This window comes from Phasianus colchicus, chromosome 6 (genome assembly GCF_987193195.1).
Source record: "Phasianus colchicus chromosome 6, bPhaCol1.hap1.1, whole genome shotgun sequence".
In the NCBI taxonomy this organism is placed as follows: domain Eukaryota; kingdom Metazoa; phylum Chordata; class Aves; order Galliformes; family Phasianidae; genus Phasianus; species Phasianus colchicus.
The window spans coordinates 8,489,030-8,516,434 of NC_143441.1; the positions used below are offsets into that span (position 1 = coordinate 8,489,030).

At 41.2% G+C, this 27,405-nt stretch overlaps 1 protein-coding gene across 22 annotated transcripts in view; it reads right to left on the reverse strand.

Moving 5' to 3' along the window:
• Window positions 1–1,042: 1,042 nt before the first annotated feature.
• The window catches only part of ARPP21 (cAMP regulated phosphoprotein 21), a 130,908-nt gene continuing 104,545 nt past the window's right edge, over window positions 1,043–27,405 (reverse strand). For 13 of the 22 annotated variants that reach the window (XM_090142354.1, XM_090142348.1, XM_090142358.1 and 10 more), the window contains 2 exons: window positions 2,626–2,777; window positions 1,043–1,465 (listed from right to left, as the gene is read on the reverse strand). In XM_090142354.1, the coding sequence (XP_089998480.1) occupies window positions 1,208–1,465; window positions 2,626–2,777 (410 nt within the window). In that variant the 3' untranslated portion in view covers window positions 1,043–1,207. The remainder of the gene's footprint in view (window positions 1,466–2,625; window positions 2,778–27,405) is intronic. The other 9 variants (XM_090142362.1, XM_090142361.1, XM_090142360.1 and 6 more) reach the window with 1 other exon arrangement.

Here is a 27,405-nt window from a genome sequence, read left to right on the forward strand (position 1 = left end):
AATGCAGAATAATTGATCAAAACAAGCTGGCAATTTGGGTGAACATGAATGTGATGAGAAACACCGCAAAAACATTGATAAAAATCTAACTTTCTGGCAAACCACTGTTCCATATGATTTAAGAGCCCAAGCCCCAAATAGATATTTCATCCCCATTACTTGAATGTACTGGATCAGATTCATGGGCAGTCATCCTTTTGTTTCAAATGTCCTTATAGCTACAGCAGCAATGACTGGGACTGTATCTTTCTGTGGAAGAAGTGCCGGGTTCTGTGGCTGCTGCACCAGTGGCAACTGACCTCCCACAGCCAGTGGAGGAGGTTTGCTGGACATCTGTGCTTCATGTTCAACCTCTTGAACGGGTGTAAGGTAGCAGCTGTAGCAAATCATGTTAGTGACGTCACTGGAGCTGGGGACTGGAAATGCACAAATTTAGTTTAAGATAATCTGGCACCTCTGAGCGTGTACGCTCCTATTTCTAAGCAGCCTTTGCAGCTATGGTGCAGTATATTAAGACGGTCAGCCTTTTCCCCAAACTCCCACAAACCCATTAAGTATAACTTTCCCCTTATCTTTGCCTAAAACAAGACAATAGAGAACCAAAGGGAAGATCACTCACTCAGAAACAGAGAGGAGACCAAGCAGTGGTAGAAAGATGACCTTTCTCCATGAGGTCAAATAGCTTTATTGTGATTAAACACTACAATACAGTATATATCCATAAAAAAAACTCTATAGTGTATATAAATTATTCCTTCCATTCAGTAATTCTTGTTTTCGTTTTTTTCATCTCCATTACAGCTTTGGTACAATGTGATTTTATTATATTTTTTTAAATACTTTTAGCTTCACAAACTCAACACAAAGTACAAAACTAATCCGAATCAGGGATATTACAATCTACACAGTGGTGTTCAGTGGTAGGAAAAAATCTTACCTCAATGAATTCATGTCACTAGCTAAGCTATAAAGGCATACCTAGCAGACATGACAAAAATATGCACCATTAACCAGCAAACATTTTTTTTTTTTTCAAAATTTTATTATTTTTTTTTTTACAGGTTTTTCCAGCAGCAAATCACTTGAGCATAGTCAGTTCTTATGTCCTCAACTGATCATTCTCTTGTGTTCCTCTTCATTTGAAGGCCATGAGATATTAGTCAAATAATGCACCGCTATCCTTGTATATCCATGCTAGGCCACAGCATCAGTACTTGACCTGCCACCCTGCATTGTTAATGCTCGCACAGTTTGTCCTGCAGCTGGCAGAAATAACTGGAACGTTATTGGAGGGGCAGTGTGGGGCAATCAACCGTAGGTTGTTCTGTGGGGCAGGAGGTATGACATTACAGTAAACAGGCATTCCAGTGGCTGTAAGTGTTCCTTGACCTGATTGATTAGGTAGCATGATTGGTTGTTGATATGATTGTTGTGGCAGTCCTTGAGAACCCTGGGTCATTGGCACCTAGACAGGAGTAGAAAAATAGGTCGAAAAAAGCAGTAATTAGTAAGTAAATTCAAGTAGGTCCTGAATATTTGAATTTTCCTTCTATTTGAATTTGAACATGCTCAGACAATGTTCTTTTCTGCCACTCAAAATGGTTCCAATCCTTGAGGACTTTCTGTTGACTAGAGATGGGTTAAAGAGAAATCACTGTGCTCCTTGGTACCATCAATTGGCCCTGACATGATATGGCTGAGGATGAATTGCCCACACCAGTGCAAACAGAAGACTCAACCCTAATATATCTAGGCCATTGAAAAAGTGTAGGGCTTCAACCTGTTCATTACCTTTAAAACACGTTTTCTGTATATTAAATGTGAAGACATAAGGGGAAAAATACACAAGCAATTCCTCCATTTCCATTTGGGTTGATGTGGGCTGATGGAAGAGGTGAATGGATGCTTTATCAGCGCAATCTATGGAAATGGATTAACATCATCGAGTTTCGTAACTTTCCAGAGGGATCCCCAGGAAACATAAGCACCAGCCACTTTGTAGGCGGTCTTGTAGGCTCTTGTCATAACTCACAGAACCCAGGTATAAGGCAGATGTCTGGGTAACTTAAGGGCTTGGTAAAACACAAGCCACATCCTTCCTAACTCCGATAAACAAATCTCTCTCTGGCCACAGCATATTTCAGAAGGCAGGGTGAGATCCTCTCTCTTAAGACACTGGAAACAGTCTTCACAGATGAGTGATTTTTAACTGGATCAGGCAAAGCCCTCAATTTTATTACAGAAAGCAATACTGCACTGGCAGGGAAAAAAAAAAAAAAAAAAAAAAAAGGAAAAGAGAACAGTGTTTCTGTCTCTTACTCCTTCAGTTCATTTTTGGCACAAGAGGTAGTATAATTCCTTCGTGCTTTGTGAAGTTTCACCCGCACTGCAGGCTGTAATAAATAGTTCATTTAATGTATTCCCAATTCACAATGAAAATCGGGAGAACTAAGAATACATAAACAGGAAGCAGAGAAACCAATTTGACTTAAAAGGGCATTTATCTGGAGACCTCCTGCCACATGCTTCCCTAATGAAGTAATAAAGACCATTCCGTGACATGAAAACTTAATTCAATTACGTACTCTGCAAAATAAAAAAAGCAGTTCTTGCAGCTTGTGATACCTGATAAGACGACATGGCTGGATACTGCACCATCATGCCTTGCACCTGGTTTCCCTGTTGATTATTCATCAGGCTCTGGCTTTGGGGAGGCTGCTGCATTCCCATGAGGCCCTGGAACCCTTGCTGCTGGTTCGGCAGGACAGGCTGGTAACCTGCAAGAAGAATGCCACCTTCACATATGCTTTTGCTTTTAGGGTCACAATTAAAACCATTCTCAGTCACGGTGAACATCCTGCAGCCCTGCAGGAGGGGAGAGGCCACCCTGAGGAACTTGTGACGTCAGGATGCAATTTAAAGCCCTGTGCAGACACAGGGTGCCACTGGCTGCCAATTTCTTCCTCTGAGGTCACTCCCCAGCAATTTCAAGGACACCAGCACTTGGCCATCACCATCTTACCTGGCAGCTTTCCTTCAGGTCACATTTCTTATCTTCAGATTTGTGCCTCAGAGAGCACCCTCCCCTCCTCTTACCTTCCTTGCAATGCTCCACTAGTATGGTGTATACAGAGATGGCTTTATTTAATCAAGAACAGCATCTATATACTCAGCAGCTCCCCTTCGCAAGGTTTTTTATACAACTGCAGCACATATGACATAAGGGTCATATTCCATCCCACTCATTTCACATTTGGCACAAGAGGAACTCAAAAGTACCTGCCCAGGGATGAAATTTTGGTGCTTCTGCTCCAGGCCCCTGTTGGCCTATGTTCAAAGGCACCACAACATGTCTGGCTTTCTGCAGAACAGCTTTTGTAGGACTGACTGAAAAATGGACAAAGCCCAGAAGATCTAGAGGGCAAAGCTGTTAATGAGGCAGGAGCGTGGATGGGAAACAACGTGGCAGCAACACGACCCAGCCTTGCTGGATAAGAATGAGCTTACTGGCGGAGGCTAGTGGTTTGAGATGAAGAATTTTGCAAAAAAAGGTGAAAAAGGAAAAGAAGATGTAGAAAGATCCTTGTCCTTGAAAAATACAGCCAGTCGGGGTCATTATGGATCTCTGAATAATTCCTCCTCGAGTCTTCGTCCTTTAGCACTCATATTTTTAACGTGTAGCTATGCAGTGCACTACTAAGTCTGTGGCAGTGTTTTCAGAATAAGCATATTTCAGGCAAAGAAGAATTATCAGAAGCAGCAATGCTGTGTTATTTTTATATGAAAAATGTGCGTTGCGTCTGCTCAATTTATATTCATGAATAAAGTACATGGTTTGATACACTCAATGAATTGGAAATCATCACCTGAGTATTTCTTCATTATGTAAGAAAAATAAAGTAACGTATGTCTCTGTTTCTGCCAGCCTATTGAGAACTGACAGTTCTCCTTCAAAACCTTTCCTGATGCTTGAGAAATGCTGGGGATCTTTGGGATCTCTGATCATTTTGGGGCATTAAGGATGCCTTTTTCATAGATCAGACATCAGTGTCTCCTGTCAGCCAAGCAAAATAATAAAAACAAAAATTAATTCCACAAGTGATTAACTTGGCTGGAATATAGCGTCAAACGTCTCTCCAATGCATCAGATTATTATACATTCAGATTTGCTCTTTTCCTGCACACAAACACAGAGTCAGCATATTTTTCAGTCACAAAAATTACCAACATCAGAAATGCTGTAACTGAGTTTACAGAAGGCTTATGAAGCAGTAATAAAACCGCAAGTCGTCTTCTGCTCCTTTATACCAATTATGGAGAGAGAGGGCAGAAGGGACAGAAATAAAAAATTTAGCCCTACTATTCTGGTATCTACAGGACTGGAAATTTAAGCAGAGAGGAACTGACAGTGGAAGCCTCAAAAGAGAATTCATTTCATATCAGTGGCATTTGTCAAATCAAGCTGCAGATGCAGCAATTACCAATGGACTGATGGTGGACCAGAGACCAACTGATGCTAATCTGAGGAATGCTACCAAATGTTGGATTTGGGCTCTGGACCGTGATACACTGACATAGGATAGTGACGGGTGCTCCACAGACAGACAGACACCATTGCAGTCAACATCAGAGCAGCCCTGCTGTCAGCTCTCAATGTAATTGCGTTACCATTATTTTAACCAGGCTGCTGCTGATAGTTGTTTCTTCACCTCAGCGCTGTGCTCCGTATTCACCAATAGGATTAATTTATTGCCCAGTGCTGACATGAGTATCAAGCTTATGAAAATGATGAGGTGCCACCTTTATGTTGAACACGTAGGTGTCATCTCACGGGGCTGTGAGAACTTCTACCTGCCAAAATGTATTGACAAAATCCTTCTCTGTATCAGCAAACACTGCGTAGTAGATCACAGAATCATAGAATGGCTTGGGTTGGAAGGGACCTCAAAGATCATCCAGTTCCAAGCCCCCTGCTGTGGACTGGGTTGCTAACCACTAGATCAGACAGCTCAGGATCCCATCCAGCCTGGCCTTGAATGCCTCCAGGGATGGGGCATCCATAACTTCTCCGGGCAGCTGTGCCAGTGCCTCACCAGCTTCCGAGTGAAGAATTTCATCCTAACATCTAACCTAAGCCTCCTCTCTCTGTCTGTATCCATTCCCCCTTGTCCTATCGCTATCTACCTGTGTACAAAGTCAACCCCCCTCCTGCTTGTAAGATCCTTTTGAGTATTGGAAGCCTGCAATGAGGTCTGCCCTGAGCCTTCTCTTCTCCAAGCTAAACAATCCCAACTCCCTCAACCTTTCATCATAGGAGAGGTGCTCCAGCTGACAGTATAACCACTATGCAGTTTAAGTGCAAGAATGCAAAAAGTGTTAAAAAGGTTCAAGAGCTGAAGTCTGCCAGGCTCTGGACTGTTCTTTTAATGACCCCATTACTCTTCAAGGACTTTCTTCAGCCTATGGGGCACATACACCCCTCATCCATGTCCCAGCACGAAGAGTCCTGCTTGCTGCCCTGGCAGTCAGAGAAGACCTCTTTCCCACTCTCCTGTGCAAGCTATTTACAATGCTCTGACCACCCAGAGGGACCTCAATATAAGCAGAAAAGTACTTTGGATATACTCTAACGTGCTTCCAATGCGATTAGATGGAAGTAAAGAGATCTTAATGTAAGAATCTGCCTGCACAGTGTCCTGACTATTCTTTCTCTTTAAGGGAAATTGTCACTTCTGTGGTCCAGAAGGAGCTATTGCAGTCTCTTGACCACAGCTCCCTTGAATCATGAATCGTGTATGGGATATTTGAGGTTACTGGTTGGCTTCTGTTCCTGCACAAAAGTGAGAGGAAAGAACTGGCACCTTACAGCAACCCGTCTGTACAAGAAGCTGATAATACCAGAAAACAGGTGTTCTGAATTTTCCACCTCTCCAGCCAAAACTGGGCAGTTTTGACTATTCATTTCTTATGTTTTCACATACAGTCCAGGGAAAGGATGGAGATGGGAGAAGTAAGACTCCTCATTCCTGATAGCCTCAATATCTCAGCCTTTCAGCAGCGCTTGTGAAACTTATCATTCTAGCAAACCACCCATTTTTTGAAGGCACAGACAATCAGATTGCTATTTCCCCAGCACTATTTACTTTGTACACACATGGTGGTTTCAATCTGGAACTCAGCTCTCTCATGCTTCTGACATGCTATTTATTTTTCAATGAAATGAAAATAATATGGTGTTTTCTAAAGGCTCTGGGGGGAAAGCCATGCGTTGCTGGGCAGAGATGGGCATTTTGGAGCTACACAGGTATCAGGAAATGGGTGAAAACAGGAAGTGGCACCATGCTTTCTGCAGTAAGTTTTCTTCATACTTGCTCTTTTGCTCGTTAGCTTTCATACTACATAAAGTGTAATCCTTAAAAGCCTCTTTACTGTCCCCTGAGAACACACATACGTGGGTTATTTTCTAATGGCAGTACACATCAGATGAACCATCCTATTACTGTGAGCTCCAGGGCCTCTTTACTGCAATTATATCATCCTGCTCCATGTTATCTCCGCTACAAAGGAGGATTTTTTAAATCAGGGCAAACATGAGAGACATTGTTAAACAACCAGAGGAACAAATCGTGCGCAGAATTTCAATGAACGCCTCAGAGGAAAAACGAGCCTTGGATTGCAATCTAAATGGAAGAGTCCGACGTATCATCAAGGTAATGCTCTGAACCTTTATAGCCTGCATCACCATGCTGACAGTCAACTAGCTGAGACCTCCCAGAGGGAGAAACACTACATGAAACACCCACAAATGTTTTAATTTCTTAATGAGGCTATGGAGCTTAGAAGAGAAAATGCAGTGGTCTCGCACCCCTGCCAGTACCATCACCCAGAGCTGTAATTATAGCAGGCTGGGTGCTCTGTTAGCCTCAGCACATGTCTTTCGTGAACAGCACATCCACTCCTTTCAGATTTGAAGCATATATTAGCAAGATAGCTTTATACTACGTGCATAAGCGCTCCAGGTGAAAAGCAATCAGCACTTTGGATGCTGAGAATTTTGCCTGGCACGACTCCCTGAACTGCAAATCTTACTCTGGTTCTTGAGCAGAATAGAAAATGGCATAATTACATTACGTGGCTGGAAGATAAACCTAGAACTGTTCAGATTAGAAATGAAGCGCAAAATTTCAGCACAACCTGTAATTAGGAAGGGTGCAACGGACCTAGAGATGAAGTGTGTTTCCTGTCACCTGAAATCTCCAAAATGAGAATGGATGGCTTGCTAGATGGCAGCTTAACAAGAACTTCTGGGAAGAAAGGTATGATTAGAGCATGCACTGTGTCCAGTACAGTTCAGGGCATTAAATTACATGATCCAGACTTCAAAAACTTATGGAAAATGTTAGCCAGTTAGCTCTTGATATTTTTTTCAGTCTTAAAATGAAAAGCACTGAACTCCTGTGTGTGACATGGACTCCCATTCCTCCATCTCTTTCCTCTGATCCCGTACCAGTGTTGCCACCAAGCTGACCCCACATGCAAAGAACTCACATACATAAGGTGGCTACTGAATGAATATTTCTGGGCTACGTTAGGTTGCTTCCCCCCACTGAAGTAATGGCTCCCCAAGTTTTGCAGACTGAATCTGATCAGTATCAATTTCCACAATTTTGCCAGGCTATAATTATCTTTAAATATTAAAATAAGGTATGAGTGGGATGCTGATAATCATAGAAATTTAAAGTTACTAGCCAGAGAAGAAAATCTGTCTTTGTACAACTACAATTCAGTCATGCCCATAGCAGCAAGTTTTGGCAACTCACCTGTTTGCCAAATGCTCTGAGTTGGTCCAACCCAAAGTACTTGCAAAGCTGGAAGAATGAACAAAACTGAAGCAAGCAGTTCAGCAAGAACAAATGCTGTCCTAACACAAAGAACCCTTTGATTCTCCAACAGTCCCTAACTACTACCTGTAAAATACAAGGAAAGAAAGCAGAGTGAGGGAAGTGGGCTCTGCTCTGCCCTTACTTGGGTTCAGGCCAGTTGGCCAAGCCATGGGACATCTGTGCTTACGTCCCTCCCCAGTACAACTGAAAGAAGGAATGTGATGCAACAGAATTCAACCAGCTCGAACAAAACCCTGTGTGCTAGGGGGGTTTGTTGGTACCTCCTGCTGATGCTCTTTGCCTCACATCTGTATTGCAACCAGATGTTCACCTCCCACACAAATACATAACGACCACCTACAAAACCTCCCCAAACACCGCTGGCACTGACGCACCGTGCTCAGCCTGGCTTCTCACATCTGCACTACGTGTTACATTTCCATGGCAGCTGAGGAAATAATTTCATTTTTTCCACTGTGCAGTTGGTCAGTATTTGGCTAGTTTCGCATAAGTAGCAGACTGGAAGTCTCACTGAAAACACTGCTGTAAAATTAAGCTGCAGTTTGGAATTCTCCCACAGAAGCCACGCTAATTAACATCTCCCTACTGGTGTGTCTTTTTCTGCACCAGTCTGAAGATGTAAACTGCATCTTGTGCAGCTGGAATTCAAAACACTTTGTACACAATGTTGTTGCTTCAGCTCGGATCTGAGATCTGAAAGACGTGCTGTAAGCCATATCTGCTGCAGTGAATCAATCCACTCCTACTGTGTCTGCTTTCTCTCTGCGCTACACATAAAAATGTCTTCACCTAGTAAGATAGTTGGGCTTTGTGCTCCCCTTGAAGACATCTCAGATAATTTATGGGTGTAAACTGGATACCATGCGAGCTGGAAGGACAAATACACAGTAGCTTAACACTAAAAATCTATTCCCTTCCCCTCAAAACATTAGACCATGCAATTGTTTTGTTTTCATACATGCACAGAGGAAAAACAAGAGCACCTCTGCCTGAAGTGAAGAGGTGGGGTTATAAAACAGCAGGATTTTGAATTTACTTTCTCAGTACATAATTGCCACCAGAATTGCAGCTCCCTGGTTCCTAAATTGGCCTTAGCACCTTCCTGCTTCCTGAACCCGATTAACAGAATCACTGCTGGTGGGCCCACAGAAAAGGGATCGCATCCAGCTGCATTATAGAGCTCAGCAAGATGTATGTATCAGAGATAAAAGACAGTAAGACTTTATTATCATAATAGAAGGAAGAAAAGCATTGGTTAGAAGACAGCTTGTTCCCCCTGCTTTTCATCTGGCTTGCAAAAGTCTCTGTTCCACAAAGTCAGCAGTGCAAAACACAGTATTAAAGCTCTTTCAGAAGAAGAAGAAATAAAATGTGGAAGTTGGCTGCAATTTTGCATTATTTCAGAAGGACCCATTTGTAGGATTTGGTTAAAACTGCCGATGAAAATACCTGTACACAAAAGAAAATCTGTTGTGCGTAACAACTCTGAAATCCCCCGTTGGGAAGTTATATCCAGCTGGTAGAGCAGGGCCTGTCTTATCTGCTGAACCTCCCATCCTTGTCTTTGCCATTTATTCTTTTTCAAAAAGCGATGTGAAATCTTGTTTTGCAACCTCAGAGGCTGGAAGAAACCCAAAGCACAGAACATCTGAAGTACGGTTTCATGCACTGCTGCAGACACCACAAACAACACAGGGAACTTCCCAGCCGCTAATGAAATGCAAAGATCAGAGGAATAACACATCCCATAGCTAAGCAAGCCCCCCCCAGTACAAATGATTTAGATCAGGGCCTCACAAGTCTATTTTTAACTCTGCCTGTCCTACATAAACTGGAATGAGGTACATTTGTACCAGATCTGACAGTGCTTTGTGCATAGCCTTTTCTTCCAGAATAGTAACAGTGTAAAACAAATGGCCCATCTTGCTGGAAGAAGGCCTCCTGATATGGTGGTCTAGATTATGCCAGTGTGAAATGATGAAAGTAACACCGCATACCTGCGACACTTTGAGCTTCTTACATGTCAGCACCAAAGAAACATCCATTACATTTTCTTTTACCCTTTTTCTAAGAAGCCAGGTTCTAACCGCTGGAGACAAGGAGTAACATCAATTTAAAACAAAAACAAAAACATTTATATATGTGTGCTCATTCCCTAATGGAGAATGGTTCCATAAGGCACGCTGAACTGTTACTTAGACCCTTCCAATCCACTATTCAAGCAGCTGTCTTTTGGGCACATATGCAAAACCATGGATATCATGAAAGAAGTTTTATGAATTTAAAGATGCCATACCTGCCCATCAGTTACTTTTCCACACCTGAAAAGATTTGTTTTAAAACTCTGCATGTAAAAAAGCCCAGACAAATAAGAGATATGATTAAATATTGTCATTATATACCTAATGAAATCACAGACTGTAACATCTTCTGAGACTAAAATTTTAATTAAGGCAGGCTGGCATTTTGGCTTTTTTCCTCCCCCGTGTTCCAGGGGAACAGCAGGTAAGGTCAAACAAAAAGCTTATGTGATAAAATTGCGTGAGAGCACTCCTAGGAGACCTGGCATTATTAACAAGAACACGAAGAAGGGCACAGTTGAACAGTTCAAAAATAAATGATTGCATTCAGTTTACTTTTCACTATCAGCTGGAGAACCCGAGAGCTGGTTTTTGACAAGGAATGTATATTAACAAGCATCAAAAGGAGCTAGAAAGGATACAAATACAGGAGATTCAAAGTTGGGGAAACAGTTTAAAATCTCGATCTATTCTTTTACTTCTCTATACAAAGGATTTCTAAATTACAGGGACAGCTGTAAGCACAACTTGCTACTGCTAAGTGGCTTGATGCTGAAAATAAACCTGTTCTGGCTGAGAACCTAAAACCATGTTATTACGTGACGCTTTAATCGCTTACTTTATTCTCTTTTCAGTTATCCTTCTATTTTATGTCTAAGGCCCTTTAGTTCCTGTTTTTCAAAATCTATCAAAAAAATGGTTCACTCTCCTTCTTGAAGATAAATCCGAAGATAAATGGATGGGTGCCTCTATCAGACACAGTATGCAACTCAAAGCTTCAGCAAGACTCAGAAAAGAAAATTCTATTTTAAAGACAAAATCCTTTTATCTCACTTCGGTAAAAATATAGAGGGAACAGCCAGCTGCAAGCCAAAATAATTGCAACAGAGTAATGCAGGGCTCCATTACAGCAGCATAATTCTGGTGAAGCAGCTGATCCAGGATGCTGCCACTTACCACAGCCCGGAGCCTGACTTAAATGCATTAACTCAGACAAAGCATGTGCAGCTGCTTTGGTAATCTGAGGCTTCTGAATTTTACTGGAGACAAAAAAAAAAAAAAAAAAAAAAAGCAAAAAAAGTCACTCAGCCAGCAAATGACACAGGTGATAGTGAGGGAGAGGAAGAAAGTATTTTGTGCTGCTGAACTGAGTACACAGTCACGTGGAAGGACAGCCTTTGGGAGATGGATTTGGAAAGGGTTTCCCTTTGGTTAGCATGAAAAGTGAAGGCAGATATCCAACGCCAGCCTGGTGCCTGCAGGGTGATTACTGCAGGTCTGGGGAGCAATGCTCTGAGAGAGGGGAGGCCTCCTCATCCCAGAGCAGCTAAGGCACTGAAGGCATGTGCTAAGGGCTGCTGTGTGCTGCTGGTGGCATTAGGGAGGTCCTGAAGAGCGCTGTGGAAAAGCCAAGTTAATTCTCCTGCTCTCAGTCCCTGCATGCCAACCCCACTGACATTAATAAGAGTTAACACACTCGTGGGCAGGCCAGCAGATCGCTGTGGAGTTTCAGGATTGCTCTTAAGAGCTCTGCTGTTTAAAAAACTAGATGCAGATCTAGTCATAGCTCTAACTGCAGTCACAGGTTTGTTACACAGGTGAAGTCTGCTGCACTTCCTCCTCAAAGCACTTTTCAGTAACAAATATATAACTTAGGCACAGCAAATAGCTACTTACAGCTAAGGCCAATGTAAAATTCCCTTCATATTAACAGCTAGATTTCTTTGGCATACGCTATGCTGTAGTTCTTGCTTCATATTGAAGCTGTGAGATGTAGAGGGATGCCCTTGCCAGCAATACGTTACAGAGGGTCTTCCTGTAGAATGAGTACATAGCACTGCAGTCTGGATTTGCTGCTTTCAGAGATGAAGTGTTCACATATTCTCACAGAAGAGCTGAACTTGCTTTGAAGCTAAGACCTATAGCAAACTGGAAGGAAAATAAACATCTCATGAACTATTTTTCACTGTTATTTTCAGGAGGAAGCAAAAAACAATAGCTTTGATTGAAAACTGCAAGAAAAAAACTGTTCTTCTTCTACCTTTCTACTGGGTAGAAATTAGTAAATTGGTATTCTACATAAAAAATGGTATTCTACATAATTTCAGGATGTAACCTCAGTTATAAATGCATTTATTTTTACACATCAATATTTTTCATATCTTTCTTTTAGTTCAGGGCAGGAATATCAACACTGTACCTGGTATGAACTTATACTTGGTATACATTCAAACTCTTGCCAAAAAAACACTGGCACCAACTTAATTCTTGGTATATACATACACATATGCACACACACATATACATATATCAGTGGAAACGAACAGATTGAATAGAGAGCAATAGGCATGTTGAATAGCAGCCCACGTGCTGCAAGCTCTGCAGCTATGCTAACCACCTGCTTTAGCAGTGAGATGCAGGGCATGTGGCAGCTCCAGACTGCGTGATACAGCCATTCAGCACAGGGCTGCCCAGGAGAGTTTGTATGTATAATGAAAACAGTTGAGTAGCATCCCTTCAGATAGACCACTGGAGAGATCTGTCCTTATCTGATTACAGCTGAATGCTTTCTTCACCCAAGTCAGGTGACAGTATGATCCCTTTCTTTATGGTGTGGAACGGTCCTGGCTTTTCTAAGGACAGCAGGCTCACAGCTACATTTCCAGCTAAAACCATCTGCAGATATGACTGACAGTGTCCAAGATAGAGGAAGATAACAAATGTCCTAGTCACAGACATCATTTGGGCTACTGGAATAGACTGAGCACAGCTGATATCCAGGCTGGTGGTTTGAGCCTTGGAACACAGAGCAGGCTGCAAGCAGCACAGCTCATGAGATGAGCAGTACAGTGTATGATATGCCCTATGCATTTCTGTGGTTGTATTCTGTTATACTAGGTAATTTCTGCCTGTAGTCTAACAATTATTTGGAACTGCCTATCCACTGCTTTTCTTAGCAAGTCCTTAAGATCTACATGTGATGGGACTGCCAGCCAGCTAAGCAGCATAAGGTGTGACCCCAAACACAAAACTAACAGGAATAAATTTGAAAAAGGTCTAATACATCCATGCAAGCTGCTAGCACACAAATTTAATCAATTTTAGCACGTTAATTCCTGCATTACATCAGTCTGATTTTTTGGATTGCCTCCAAATAAGCAAACTGCCCATTTCCTAATCAACAACAATGTATTAGTATTGGTGGAGAATCTATAAACATAAGCCAAGGGTGAACTTCCACCATGCCAGCTACGCAGACTTCAAGGAATAGCTGCAGTCTCTGCACTGAAGATTGTTTGTTCTTGAATAGTCAAGGCAGCTAGAGACTGAAATCTGAATGCCCAGGAGAACAGCACTAAGCTCTCCTGGAAAACGCACCAGGAAATCCCAGTACACTCAACTGCTTTAACAAGCACAAGTGCTTACAGCTGCAATCAGGTACTGCTGATCCCCACTGCTTCTGCGCACACGTTTAGGTTAAGGCATCACACCACTGAGCACGAGGAGCTGTTTGTTTACCTCTACCATAAGGGCACAGCAAGTTGCGGGCTGTGTCCCCCAGCTAGATGCAAACAGATGCAAGGATGGTACTGAAGCCAACACAACTTTGATGGAGCATATGTTAGCCCATATGGGTCCAACTGCAAAGATCGCATCTCTTCTGAGTGCACTCACGCAGTACATAATCCAAAGACTACCGAGGTTAGCAATCAACTTGAACTGCCTTTGCACTGTACTGGGAGCACTCACCTGCAACCAGACAGGTGCAATCAGTAGAAGGAAAAAGAAGCCCCACTGCAATAAATTCAATTCTACAAAATAGCATTGGCTACGTACCAAGTGATACTAGCAATTGTAAAATAAATAGCAGCCAGGGAAGAGTAGGGTATGTGTGGCACAAGCACACATCCTTACAGTACAAGCAAAGTCCTCTAATTTACTAATAGATCCTATAGATTTTCTGCTAATAAAGCAATTGTTATCATTAAGATCTTCCATTTCCTTTGTCTTTACCCCTTGAAGTACAAGATAGAAGATGTGCACATGATCTTGATATCAATCTTTCCATGCAACTAGTCCATTCTGTATCACTGCAGAAATGCAAACACCTATTTCATTCTGGCACGTGTATAAAAGCAATACATCAATTGCACTAAAATTAGGCTGTATCTCCCTTCTAAACCTTTGTCATGAATGGAGATGAGCAAGATCTGCAGATGTAGTCACCCCCATGCCTAGTCAGCTTCGCTCATGGTCATACTACTCATCTGGCAAGTGAGGAGGGAGTAAGTGAACGGAAGCCAAAAATACCTGAAAAACTAAAACATTCCCTTCTGATATTCCTAATACAACCAATTTCTAAGACTTCAAATTTTTTGTTGAACAGTTTAATTGTTCAAAGGCAATTTAAAGCTTTTGCTTCATTTCTTGGTTTGCCATTTTGGGAGAAAAGAGATGCACTTCACGGGAATCTGAGGCTTTTATTTTTCTTGGTTGAGGAATCTGCAAAATCATGCATTTAAATAAACTAATTTGGTTGATCAGGCAGATAAACCTGCAAATCATGCCTATCACAGGCAAATGCAATTTCAATTCCTGTGTTGGGTGGGCAGAACAAGATGAATAATATTAATAGAAAAAAAAGAGAGGAAGGTACAGCGTATGAAAGCTTCCACCTTTTTCCTTTTATTTTTTTTCTCTAAAAGTGGTTTTATGACACTTGAAAGTGTGAGGATTAACAACTGGAGGCACAAGCTCATTGTGTATCCACATAAGAAATGAATAGATGTGACCCTATCAGCTGCAAACTCTTCTGCAGAGAAGAAATCTTGGTCCAAAGGGAACAGGAGAGAGTGAAAAGGCAGAAGAAGAACGGAGGTGGCTTCAGAAGAGACTTTCTGGTTTTTGTACTTGTTCCTGAGACTCAATAGATCGAGTTGTCCAAGAGATTGACCGTGGTACTTGGGAAACAGGCAGACTGCTGCTAGAGCTGGGGGTTATCACTGTGAAAGGATATTTTGGTTAACCCAACCAATTCAAGTGCTTGAGAGGGCTGATCTGTCAAGCAAAAGCACTTTACTAGACTAAGTCTGTGAAACCCAATGGATCAGCTCTGAGCCCTGCCACTCCTCTCAAGGTACCTGCAATTATGCAACCGTAAAGCATGCAAGATTTAATTTCATTAGTCAAAAAAGAAAGCACGGCACACATTAAATATAGAAAAGAATCTGGAATATTTGTGCTTTATCTGCTGTAGACCTCACCAGGGAGATGCTGGCTCTCAGAAATCTTTGTGGCAGAGCTGCCATGAACACTGAGAAGTTATGTGCAAGGTATGCAGTCGTGGTTGATGCTACACATTCAGAGCAGTGGAAAATGCACAGACCAAACACATATGGAGTCTTCAGCTCAGCATAAAGACTGAAGACAGTCTGGGTGCATGGTCACAGTAGGCTTCTGAGGCAGCAGCACGATTTCTTCCTTGCATACATGATAAATATTGATAGCTTTTTGCTTGCTTACAATATAGTACACTCCAAATGCATTACTTCTTTCTGTGTATTAGTTTTCCCATCTGTAGAATAAGGTATTGAAGGGAGACTTCTTCATGAGACATGCTTCAGTCCAGCAGTGCTGAAAAGTGCTATATGTGTCCTGGATAAAGTCAATGGAAAAAAAGCTGATCTTCAATGTAATATATAATACAAAGAGACCTCTAGGTACTGAATTTGTTAAGAGTTGTGTTCAGAGCTTTGCAAAATTTCCACTTGGCTGAAGAACCTACTTTGAGCCAAGAAAAAGATATTTTTTCTGTCAGCATCTCTAAGGGCAGGGCTGAATTCCCACAGCCTGAGGTCTGCCAGTACTGGCAGGAAGGCAAGGAAGAGGATACAATGAGACTCATCTGCTGGAGAACTGGTCTTAGAACACAGGTCTCAGCAAATCGCCAGGGCCAGCGAATAATATGATACAAATGTGCTCTTTGAAATTAATTCGGAAGGGTTTTGCGAAGGCTTTCCAGTGCTTGCCTAGAATCAACTGCCAGATCCTGAGATTCAGCTGACAGGAGAGAGAGGTCTTCTTTGGGTACAAAAGATAACTCAGTGCTTTTTCAAAGAATTGTAAGTGTATGCCATCCTGCTCTTATTATCTAAATATATGGACAGAGGTACATATGTATTCCCACACAATGACTGAAATTAATGCAGCACCATCATCAAAGTCTACTTTTAGCTAAAATGGTTGTCTCCTGCTTATGTCCTCTGGATGGGGTAGCTGATTTCATATACTTCTGCTAGGGCTAGATGAAGTCAAATCACGAAGCAGAAATGTTTCTCCATGTAAGATTTATAACACACATTTTTTGAAGTGGTAGCTGATGTGCCCAGCCAATTTGCTGAAAATGTCTGTGTGGCAGAAATTTTTGAAAAGAGAAAATCACAGAATCTGTAAACACATCTGCAGAATGTTCTTTAGTAACAAGTGATCATTCTGAGCTGCAAACCTTGAGAATAAACGCAAATTCCTCTAACTGGAAAAGGACAAATGTAAGTCAGACCTTCACTCTGCTCCTCGTGACACTGTATTAAGTCTGCAGCTATAAACTTTCCTTACAATAGTGCCATCCTTCAATTTTAAACAATTAGTATAGCTTCTTCAAACTAAAAAGCAGATGAATACAATATCTACCTGCTAGCAAAAAGATCTGCAGGAAATAATTTTCTAATTACAAAAATAACCCACTTAATTTATACACCTCGTTTTCATATTCTGAAATAAGCCACCACATCAATTAAGAGAAAAGCACTTTTTCCCCATCACAGGAGAAGCCACAGCAAATTGGTTCATAAATATTCACTGGTACTTTAGGCATGGCCATAAAAAGGATACACTTTACTGCCTGTCCTGAAAATGGCATATTTAATGCCAGAACATCACCAAGAAAAAAGAGCTAAGGAGAGGCTTTTGCTGCAGGCACCTTCCAAGGAGCAGCAAGGTCCTGCACAGACTCAGATCATGCTGAGATATCTGCTGCTTTGGCAGGAGAAAGAAGTGAATGATGAGCTTGTGTCTGTCCAGAGCTTACAATGACAGGTGTGCCTTTTTTTTTTTTTAATCCAGGCAATTGATTAGCTTGGTGGATATTCTGCATAGATAGCAAATAAAGTCTATCAAGCAAGAAAGCTCCTGCACTTCCCCATCGTCGTACTCACTGCAGAGACCATATCTGGATCTCTGTGTGGAAGATCTACACAGTAGAGTGGCAGAACGAGCCACAAAACTACCCATTTGGCACAGCAAAACTACCCCAGCCACAAAAACTGCATGGAAGAATGAAAATTAAGAAATAAAAAACAAATGCAAGCATTCTTAAAGCTAATTAATTATAATCAGATAAAGATTATAACTATAATACAACCATAAAAGTGCTGTCTTCTTTACAGGGCAAGGCAAAGTTTTCATTTATATACATACATACATATATATATATATATCAAGGCTGCTCAAATCCGTTTGATAAAATAAGTTACGATGCATTACGATTTACACAAATAAAAGTCCAGCATAGCATCACGACTGTGAAGTATGAAGATAACATATTGTGCTGGCAAGTGATAAAATTGCTCACAGTGACAGCTGTGATTTATTGAAGCAATTCAAATACACTTTGAACGTATATTAGCTTCGCCTCTGCCCACAAAGGGCGCATTTTAGCAGGGTAGGCCACACCAGTGATAAATTACATACCAGCAAGAAGTGAAGGCAATTGGCAACATCAGATGCCCAAAGGCCCTGAATTACTCTGATAATGTGGTTTTCATGATAACACCTCACATGCAACGGCATCTGAGCACCTAAAGAAACATGTCAAAGCTGTGTTTTTGTTGGCTTTCTGGAAGATAACGTTGCAATGGTGAGAGTGGCTGGGACTTCCCAGCTAAGGCTGACATACAAAGCATTTATAAATCGGATCTGGAAAAACATTTGGCACAGAAGGTTGCAGTTTAGCTGCTACCTTTTATGCAGAAGCTTGAAAATAATTCCTCCTGCTTCCAGGCTGTAGGGCAGTGGAACAACCACAGGCTTGAGGCCTATGGGCTGCAGCTCCCATACAACCTGGCTGCTGCAAGGCTACACACAAGACTGGTAAAGAGACACAAGTGCTGCCATGATTCATAGAATCATAGAATCACTAAGATTGGAAAAGACCCACAGGATCATCCAGTCCAACCATTCATCCATCACCAATAGTTCTCGCTAAACCATGTCCCTCAACACAACATCCAAACGTTCCTTGAACACCTCCAGGGTTGTTGACTCCACCATGACTTAGCTGTGCTTATACCCTGAACAGAAAGGGGAATATACAATATTAGGTCACTGCATCCATGCAGGCATTTGCATCAGCATTTCTGAAAAGGAAGCTAGGGAAGCTAGTTACTGCTTGTACGCCCTGTCTGCAGTGACAGCAAGGTTCTTCCCACAGCTCAGAGGAGCACTGAAAAGAAACAGCACAGTGCCAAAGCATCCTCCTACAGCAAGGTCTTATTACTGTAAAAGCATCAAAAAATATTTTACTGTAAGATATTCTGTGCTGAATTCCACTTTACAAAACACTAGCAGCACAGACCACACTAAGAATGACTTCATAGCCTGGGCTTCAGGAGTTGCCTTTCTAAAGAGATTTTGTCTCAAGACTGAGAGCCACACAGCAAACAGTACAGTCCTCCCATTCTGACACACTAGGAAGCAGGCCTCTGACTCTTTACAGCTCCTAAATTAACAGCAACAAGTGAAATTAATGGCTTGGTCAAAGCAATTACATCTTGCTGTGGATCGAAAGAAGTTTATCAGCAATTATACAGTAATCAGCTCTTCTCCAAACATAATGCACATTTAACAAAGAGTTTGTTTCTGGTGGGCATTTTTTAACTTCTGTTTAATCCAAAACACTCCCTCGAGAAATGATAATCAATATTCATTTCTGTAATGCCCATTAATTAAACCTGAGGACCTCAGATATACTGCATATTTCTAGAATGAAAGCTTCTTAGAGAAAGTTGGCCATGTCTTGAATTTATGCCAGTAAACACTGAGAAAATTGGAAGAAACCCAATTTTCCATATGAAAAAAGTACCAGTGACACTGCTGAAATGTGACCACTGAAATGGTACAAAATACCTATGTACAAATTGATACCTAAAAAGTAAGCTGGGTAAACACATTCTCTACAGTTGGAGAGCTGGAGAAGATGCAAAAGTTTCAAAACTTAGCAGTTATTTTCCTAATTTGCCTACACTGTACTGGGAGAAAAGAGCTCAAAACCTTTTTGAACCTGCCCTCTTATCTTTTTCTCTTTTTTTCTTTTAACTGGCCTAACAGAGAAGGGAAGATTTCTTCCTTGAACTGAAATTCTTGGTAGTACAGAAATTACAGAACAGTGTATATTACTGCTTTCATTTATTTACAGCTCTGTAGCACCCTTATTCTTCAGAAACACTTGTAGGAATTGAAATGTCTGTAAGGTAACTGTTATTCTTAATCGTTTTTTTCATTGCTAGCTACTGGAAATATGGATTCAAAAATATTATAAGCTCAACACACAGTAGAAGAATTCCTTAGTACAATGTAATAATGATTTTTACATTGCTTAATAGAAGTAGAAGGCAGAAATTAAATTCAAGCAAGGGAGAAGGACAGAAACATTCTTGTTTCTTCAGCAACAGCTGCTTGAATATCGAGAGCTGAAAAAAGGAAGCATTTTGTCCCCTTCCCTTTTTTTCCCCCCTTTACCTTTCAGGTGTACATTTGCTAATCTACCAAAGGAACCTTTTTGCAGCATCCCTTACCAACAGACCAGAAATATTCTGCCAAGTTTTTATCCCTGAGCAGGGGATGAATTCTCCCCTCTCTACTGCAAATTGAGCAGGAGGAAGCAGTAATTATCACAGTTCAGAGTTTCCAAGTCATTCAGAGTTGCTTGGCAATTACAGCAGAAGCAAGAATACCTTTCCCTACCCCACCACTCGCATTTGCTCGCTGTTCTGAAGCAATGAAATGACCCTCACAGCACTCCAGAAACCTGGGTAGTAAAAGCGAGTGGAGAATGCCTGGTTTTATTCCTCCCACACCCTCGAACAGGGATGGACTCCTGGGTCTCCAAGACATTATCATTACAGAACAAAACAGACAATCTTCTAATACAATGAACATGCTGGATTTATGATTTCAAGACTCTTTGCGAGGAAAATGGTAAACGGAGAACACAATCTGCTCCTCACTCTGTCTCCCTTTACCCATTTTTTTTTCTATATTGCTCAGAAACTTGGTAAAGCACAGATTTCCTCTCCTCTTTGTTTTTAAAACCAAGCGTTCAATCATACCCACCCACAGCTTTACTTTAGGCCTTTATCAACTACAGCAGTGCAAACAGCAAGTTATCGGAAAACTGGAAATTCTCCATTTATATCAGGTCCCCTAGTTTTCTTCAAAGAAAGCAGCAGCACTTTTCCCAGGCCTAATACAGTGGCTCTGGAAAGCTGCCATAAATGGTGAATACAGTACCACGGAAAAGGTATTAACACCTGCATTTACAGCCTGATAACTGTAATATGCCTTTTTGCTGTGTTGCCCTTCAAACGAAAGCAAAATTCCCTCGTATTACATTCAATTTTTCTGTTTCTGTTATGTCAATATAACAATCTTTTGTAACAAGTGAACAAAAGCTTTTCCACCTCTGTGCGATCAATGTTATTGCTCAAGCAAAGATAACTGGTATCTCTTTGTGAAGGCTCTATTTTCACGTACTGTCAAACTACAAATACAATTCTAACTCAGCAGATAACAATCTGCTTTTCAGACTAAGGGTGAGGTGGCCTAGGCAGAAATAGTAAATACCTGACACACCTTGGACATAAAGCTGTTCTTCCCCAGGATCTGCATACAAATACGAAACCAGACTGGACAGGATGGTCTGTGCAGATACACCTGTCCAAAACATCAGCTCATGGCAGCAGAAAGTTAAGGTTTGATGTAAACATTAATCCTCCTTTTATGCCAGAACCCAGTGAGATATAGGACTTTCCCTACCTCCACATGACTACAGGACCTCCTGTGCTTGCAGACCAGCAGGCAGATTTACTCCTAAAGGCAGGTTAAGAAATACATCTGCAGCCAAGCATACAGACATCTGTATAGAGATGTGCAGTTCTCAAAATGAAAGTCAAACACTGAAAAGTGTGAGAAATTTGTCATTGCTTGGCTAGAGCTTCATTGCCTTAAGGGGTCACACTCCCAGCATTTTAGAACTGAAAACAGTTCAGTTTTGTGTCCACACGGCCTCAGAGAGCACCAGGGTGATGTGGTTAAATATACAGAAATCAGGGAATGGCAATGCAAAACTAGCCCCTAAAACCTTAATTCCAGCAACTTATGCATACATGAATAAGATGCAGTATTTAATTACATAATAATCATATATACTGCAACAGAATTTGCCCTGTAAATTGCTAATGTGACCACCATCAGAATTTCTCATCTTCATATTTCCTATGTTATGAAGCACAGGACTTTAAAATGGATTTGAGCATGACAGCTTGCAAAGACTTCACCTTGACCCTCACATAGTGCTAGACATTCTCATGCACAGACAGAGCAGTATACATTGCTAGCAATTTTCTCCAGATGTATCCATTGTAAGCCATGGGGAAAGTCCCATGAGGAGTGCACTAAGTAGCCAAAGTTTGAATTTCAAAACCAAGATTCAATTAAATCTGCATCTGCTTTTGCTAGGGTGCTCAAAAGGATATTCTCACTGGGAGCTATCTTGTCAAATGTTAACCTCCTACCCTGAGGTACGCTGGTGTTCCAAGCTGCAAGTTTTCTTTCCTTGTTTAATTCTACAGTGAATAACATACATGCCCACATGTACTCCTCGTACTCAGAAGTCACACGTGTAGGTCTTTTATTAATGCTATAAAGTATGTTCTTTAGAAAGCAATAGGTTGACACGAATCTCACCAAATGGACAAAAAAGCTCTACATAAACGTTATCTTGTAGTCACAATGCACGGATGTTGAAGATTTTAAGAACTTTGGTGCAGATCAGTTGGCATCAAAACATAATCCACTGGCTGGTTTTCATGTGAAAGCAGCCAAACTAGGAGGGCTGTTTCAATAATTCTTGTTTAGATTGCCTTTCCTATTATACAGTGACTGCTCTTAATCTCACAAAGTTGTTTTCAAGGAAAAAACAAAGAAAAAAAAAACAACCCCAAACCCGTAACATAAAGAACTTTTTAAGTAACACTAAACTGCTGAAAATAGAAGTCCCTCACATTCGTGCAGCAAGGGACAACTGTCTGAGCCCACAGAATTCTTCCTGAGGGTGCTAAAGGCTCACAGGCTGCATTTCTAGTGCAAAAGACACAGTGAGTTGTATCAGATGCAAGTGTTTAGAGAAACCTGGTTTTAAAAGGAACAGATTTCATTTTTCTTTTTAGTTCTGCTCTTCTTTGGGCACTAGGAAGTAACAGGTTGCTTTGATAGCCACCTGTTGAGCAAAGGTAAAAAATAAGCTGGTAAGAATCCCAAAAAAATGCTTAGTATCTTTGCTGTGCAGCAAGATTGAGGCAGTTCCCTAAGCATCTCACAGACATTCCTGACTTGTTTCTCTTCATCCTGGAGGTCCTACCTTCCCTGCCAGTAAGTTGCTTGGACATTGGACTAGATAATACAGATAGCCTGAAGTCCTCCTTTGACTTACAAGTATTAAAATAAAAATCTTAAATCCAAACTGCTGAACATGAAGACAAATTAGGTATTCTTTGCATACTAAAACTGAGTGTGCAATTAACCACCCGCACAGCAGGATCCTCCAGCATTCTTCCCATTCCAACAACAGAAGTGTGTGACAGGTCTGTCAGCATCACAACACACGTGAAAAACAAGCTAGATTACATTTCTAATGATAAAAACTTAGTAAGGTTTTCAGATTACTACAGTATATTATGAAAAACGGGTTATCGCTTCTTTCACTCCACAATCTGTCCAGACCCCATGATTTTGAAAACACTAACAGAAAAGTTAATGCTGCTGTAAAATGGTAAAACAGATATCCAACACAAGTCTCTGACATTCAATTTTGTGCTTGGTGAGTTCAGCATTATAAGAGCAATGCAGTAACTACCAGTGTATTTAAACACGGTGGTACAGGTTTACCAGCCCATTTTTCGTGCCACTGCCCTCAGCTCAGCTTCCTTTTCGGCCTCAATAGCCACACCTGGTGTATTAAAACTTCAATAATCCTGTAAGAAATATGCAATTTAGCATTCATTTTCGAAGCCCCTGTTGGTATCACTCAGCATAGCACCCTGCTGGGATTGCTTCACAGCACACAACCACTTGGCTCGCTGGAGACTTAGGGCTTTTCCCTCTCATTTTCAATTTGATGGATGTACTGAGTCTATTCATTTACAGGAGAAAATTCAGAAGAAGGGCTCTTGCTGATTAATTACGGCCTGCTTGGAGGTGGCCATTTTGCTAGTCAATCAGAAGCAGCTCTCTAAGGTAAATCATACTTTCACATGTCTACATCTACTGCTCCAATAGATCGTATCACTCCGTATTTACACAGTGGGCCGTACTGTAGCACTAATAAATTGTGTAATGCATTTCAACCACCACTGTAAACTTATGTTAATTAAAAACTGAGTAGAAAGAGCAGAAATCAAATTAATTGTGCTGCCCTCATGCTTCAAATTGGTCAGAAAACTTGTTTTTTTTTATTTATTTATTTTTTTATTTTTTAAAATTTAGCCCAGCCACACACCTCTTACCTGACTAAAATTCTTAATAAAAACAAACAGCTCTGCACTTTCGCTTTCTCTCTTATAACATGGCAAGTAAATACTACAAGAGGGAGAAAAGGAGGGGGAAAAAAGGAACGCACATGTACAAGCTACAGCTCCTTTTATTAAGTTCTGTCAAACTGAAGCATGCTCTGTTAGCTTGTGTAGCCATTCAGCTAGTCTCAAATTTGCAGAAACACGGAGCGTATGTGCAATTCAGGCATTACATTTCCTTTTCACATTTTATAAAACTCAGAAATCTCTTTAGCTTACTTTGTACCCAAGCTATGGTGGGACTATCAACACCTGGATATAATGGACCATATTAAAGACCAAAGATGGTCAATCTTAGTGCTGTCCCAGGACTGCAAGCAAAGTAGATTTTGGTTTAGGCTGAAAGTAGACAAGAACAAACCTACCTTTTCCTTTAAACAATGATAAATGTTGAGATCTGTGTGCTATAGAAACAAAAATACTGTTATTACCACTGACTGAAAGGAGATTGTAAGGACAGTTAGAACATGACAGTCACAAAAACAGTCTTTGACTACAGCACGACTGTTCCATTGTCCATTTTAACACAAGAATTAAGGGACAGCAAATGTAGTCTAAGGGAAAGTCCAAAAACACAGTCCCAAAAGAAGGTAATTCTCTGTACAGAATGTGGCTAAACAGCAAAGTGTCTTTCCCTGAAGTACTACGGATATTAGAAAATTTACACAGGCTCAAAAAAGCAACCAGTCAAATTCAGAGGGAAAAATCACGGAAGGCTTCTAAGTACGGAGGCAAGAAGGACCTCTGCTGCAAACTGCCTGCAGGCAGGAGTGTTTCTGAGGAAATGTGAGCACGTGCCTGATTGTTCTGCTGTTCTGCTGAACTGCTGCTATTCTGTCACTGCTGAAGAGAGAATATTGGATTTTTTCTCTCATCTGCTGTGGTTGTCTTTCTCTTATTTTTTAATCAACCACAGCTGCCTTTCTTTCTTTCATATTATTTAGGAAGTAGTTACAGGTCAAAAGCTGCACCTGCCCTGTGCTCATAAGCCACGTTTGAGGCACCATGACACAGACACACTCAGTATGTGGTAGCAGCAGAGCCCTCCCATGGCATCCCCAGCTGCTGCTCCGCTTGGACCTTGAGCTTATCCTATTCCTGGTTCAGAGCTGCTGGGTACAATCAGCAGCCACCAGCATCCAGTGAGGACTGCAATGCTGGGATGTCTGTCACTGCTACTTTGGCATCAATGAAAGGCAGAAGCGAACAGTGAGGACTACAGCATTTTTAAGGAGAGAAGTGCAACGGAGATTTTTCTCAAGCAAAACACTGCAGGTTTTTTTTCTTCAGCAAGGACAACAAACAAGTATTGTTTCCTATGGCTATCACATAGAAACAGTACAGCCTGTAGAAGACTGACAGGAAGCATCCTGTGGCTTCTTATCATTACGGAGCTAGCCAGGAGATTGGATGGCTCCTGTCTATTACTCCACTGCATCAGTATGTCGAGACATGCTTTCTGGAAGAGCTTCACTTCCTTCATTTTCTTTCAACACCCTTTACCTCTGAGTACCAGAGCACCCTTGACAAAGCTCCATGACAAACTGATGACCCATAGCATACGCTCTTAATATCGATACTTTCATTAACCGACTTTCATGAGTTGGTAGAAGAGCCTCAAGGTGATGTGATGTTAGTAGCACCGCTTTGGGATAAATAAAGCATGTATGGGAGCTGCAAGGCACAGTGGTGCAATTTGTAATGTCAAACTGCACCTCTAAGACACTCACCAGAATGGAGCTTGCTGTGTATGGAACATGGATGGTATCACTACAGTTTCATGCAACGTGGCACTGATGACACAGGGTCAAGAGCAGAAGATTACTGTTAAGCTGTTAAGACATGCGTGCACCTTGGACATCACTTTCTCTCTCCATAATACAAATCCTATCATTGCTACATTCTACATGAGCTGTAGTTGAGAGAGCAGAGTAGTGTTTTTCTGCACCAGCACTGCAGTACTTATACACAGTTCATCATTTGGTGGTAACTTGGGTATAGAAGGTGCTCTGTAAAAATCTAACTCCTCTCTTTTACACACAAATCACAGTCAAATTCATGCTTTTCTAGAACAAAGAACAGCAGGAAACCTCATTCAGACTCCTCATTCCTTTATTACGTGATATAATTGTATTTCACCAGATTACTTTTGCCTCGCAACGAAGCTGCATTTATAATTGTTTGTTGCCCAGCTCAAGGTTAAGTGAAGAAACAGCTTCAGCTGAGATTCTGTTTAAGCCCTTATTTTTCACAATGTGCTACAAAAGATTAATTGCTTTATATTCTTCAGTGAAGATGGAATTAAAATTGCTGTTTGATATGAACTATTAACGCAGCAATCATTTTGAAGTTTCTTAAAATTAATACATTTCCTCTCCTTTGCTTAATCCATAAAGTGGCACTTGGCAACCTTAAAAATTTAATTTTTGGAGGTTCTTTGGAAGGACCTGTAAAAAAAATCCAGCCTTCTGCACTCCTACAAACTCACTATCTGCTGAAAGGCAGCTCTCAACAATGAGCAAAATGGCAATCCAACAATACTGAGCAGATACTATTGAAGACATTCTGTTTTTATCAGCATGCTTCTTGGAAGTCCCGAGGACAGTGCTGAAGTGTATAAATTGTGTTGATAACACAGGCTGACAGAAAGTGCAAGGATACTTATATACAGCCTAAATATCTCCTTGCTCAGACAACCCTGCACTTTTTAACGCCACGGGACTAAGAGCTTTCAGAGAGATGCTTTAGTTTAACATATATATATATTTTTTTGTTTGAGTCATTTATAACCGATCAGGGCCAAAGATAAACCAAAGCTGCTCCGAAAGTAATGCCTCCTGTTTTATTGTCTTGGTTTACAACATCAGGGGTGGATGCTGGTGGTATGGCAGCAGGGGTTGAATCTTCCTACCGGTATGCCATTACATGCTGTTGTTGATGTGCGATAGGTGACAGCAGAAGGGCAGTCTGACCAAATGGTGTCTGATGTGGAAGTGCAGATGAAGCAAAGGTGTGTCACCGAATCCCTCCACGTGGAAAATATTCCACCCATTGATGTTTGCTAAACGTTTATGGAGACCAAAGAGTGGGATGTGAGCACAGTGAGGAGGTGGGTGGTATGCTTCAGCAGTGGTGACAGCAACACTGGGTTACCTCTGCTGGTGCAGATTTTTATGAGCACAGCACACAGGCTCTTGTTCACTGCTGGCAAGAATGCATAGCTAATTGTGGTGACTACGTTGAAAAATAGTGTTTTGTAGCCAAGAATTTATTGTATCAAATCATATGTTCTTTGTA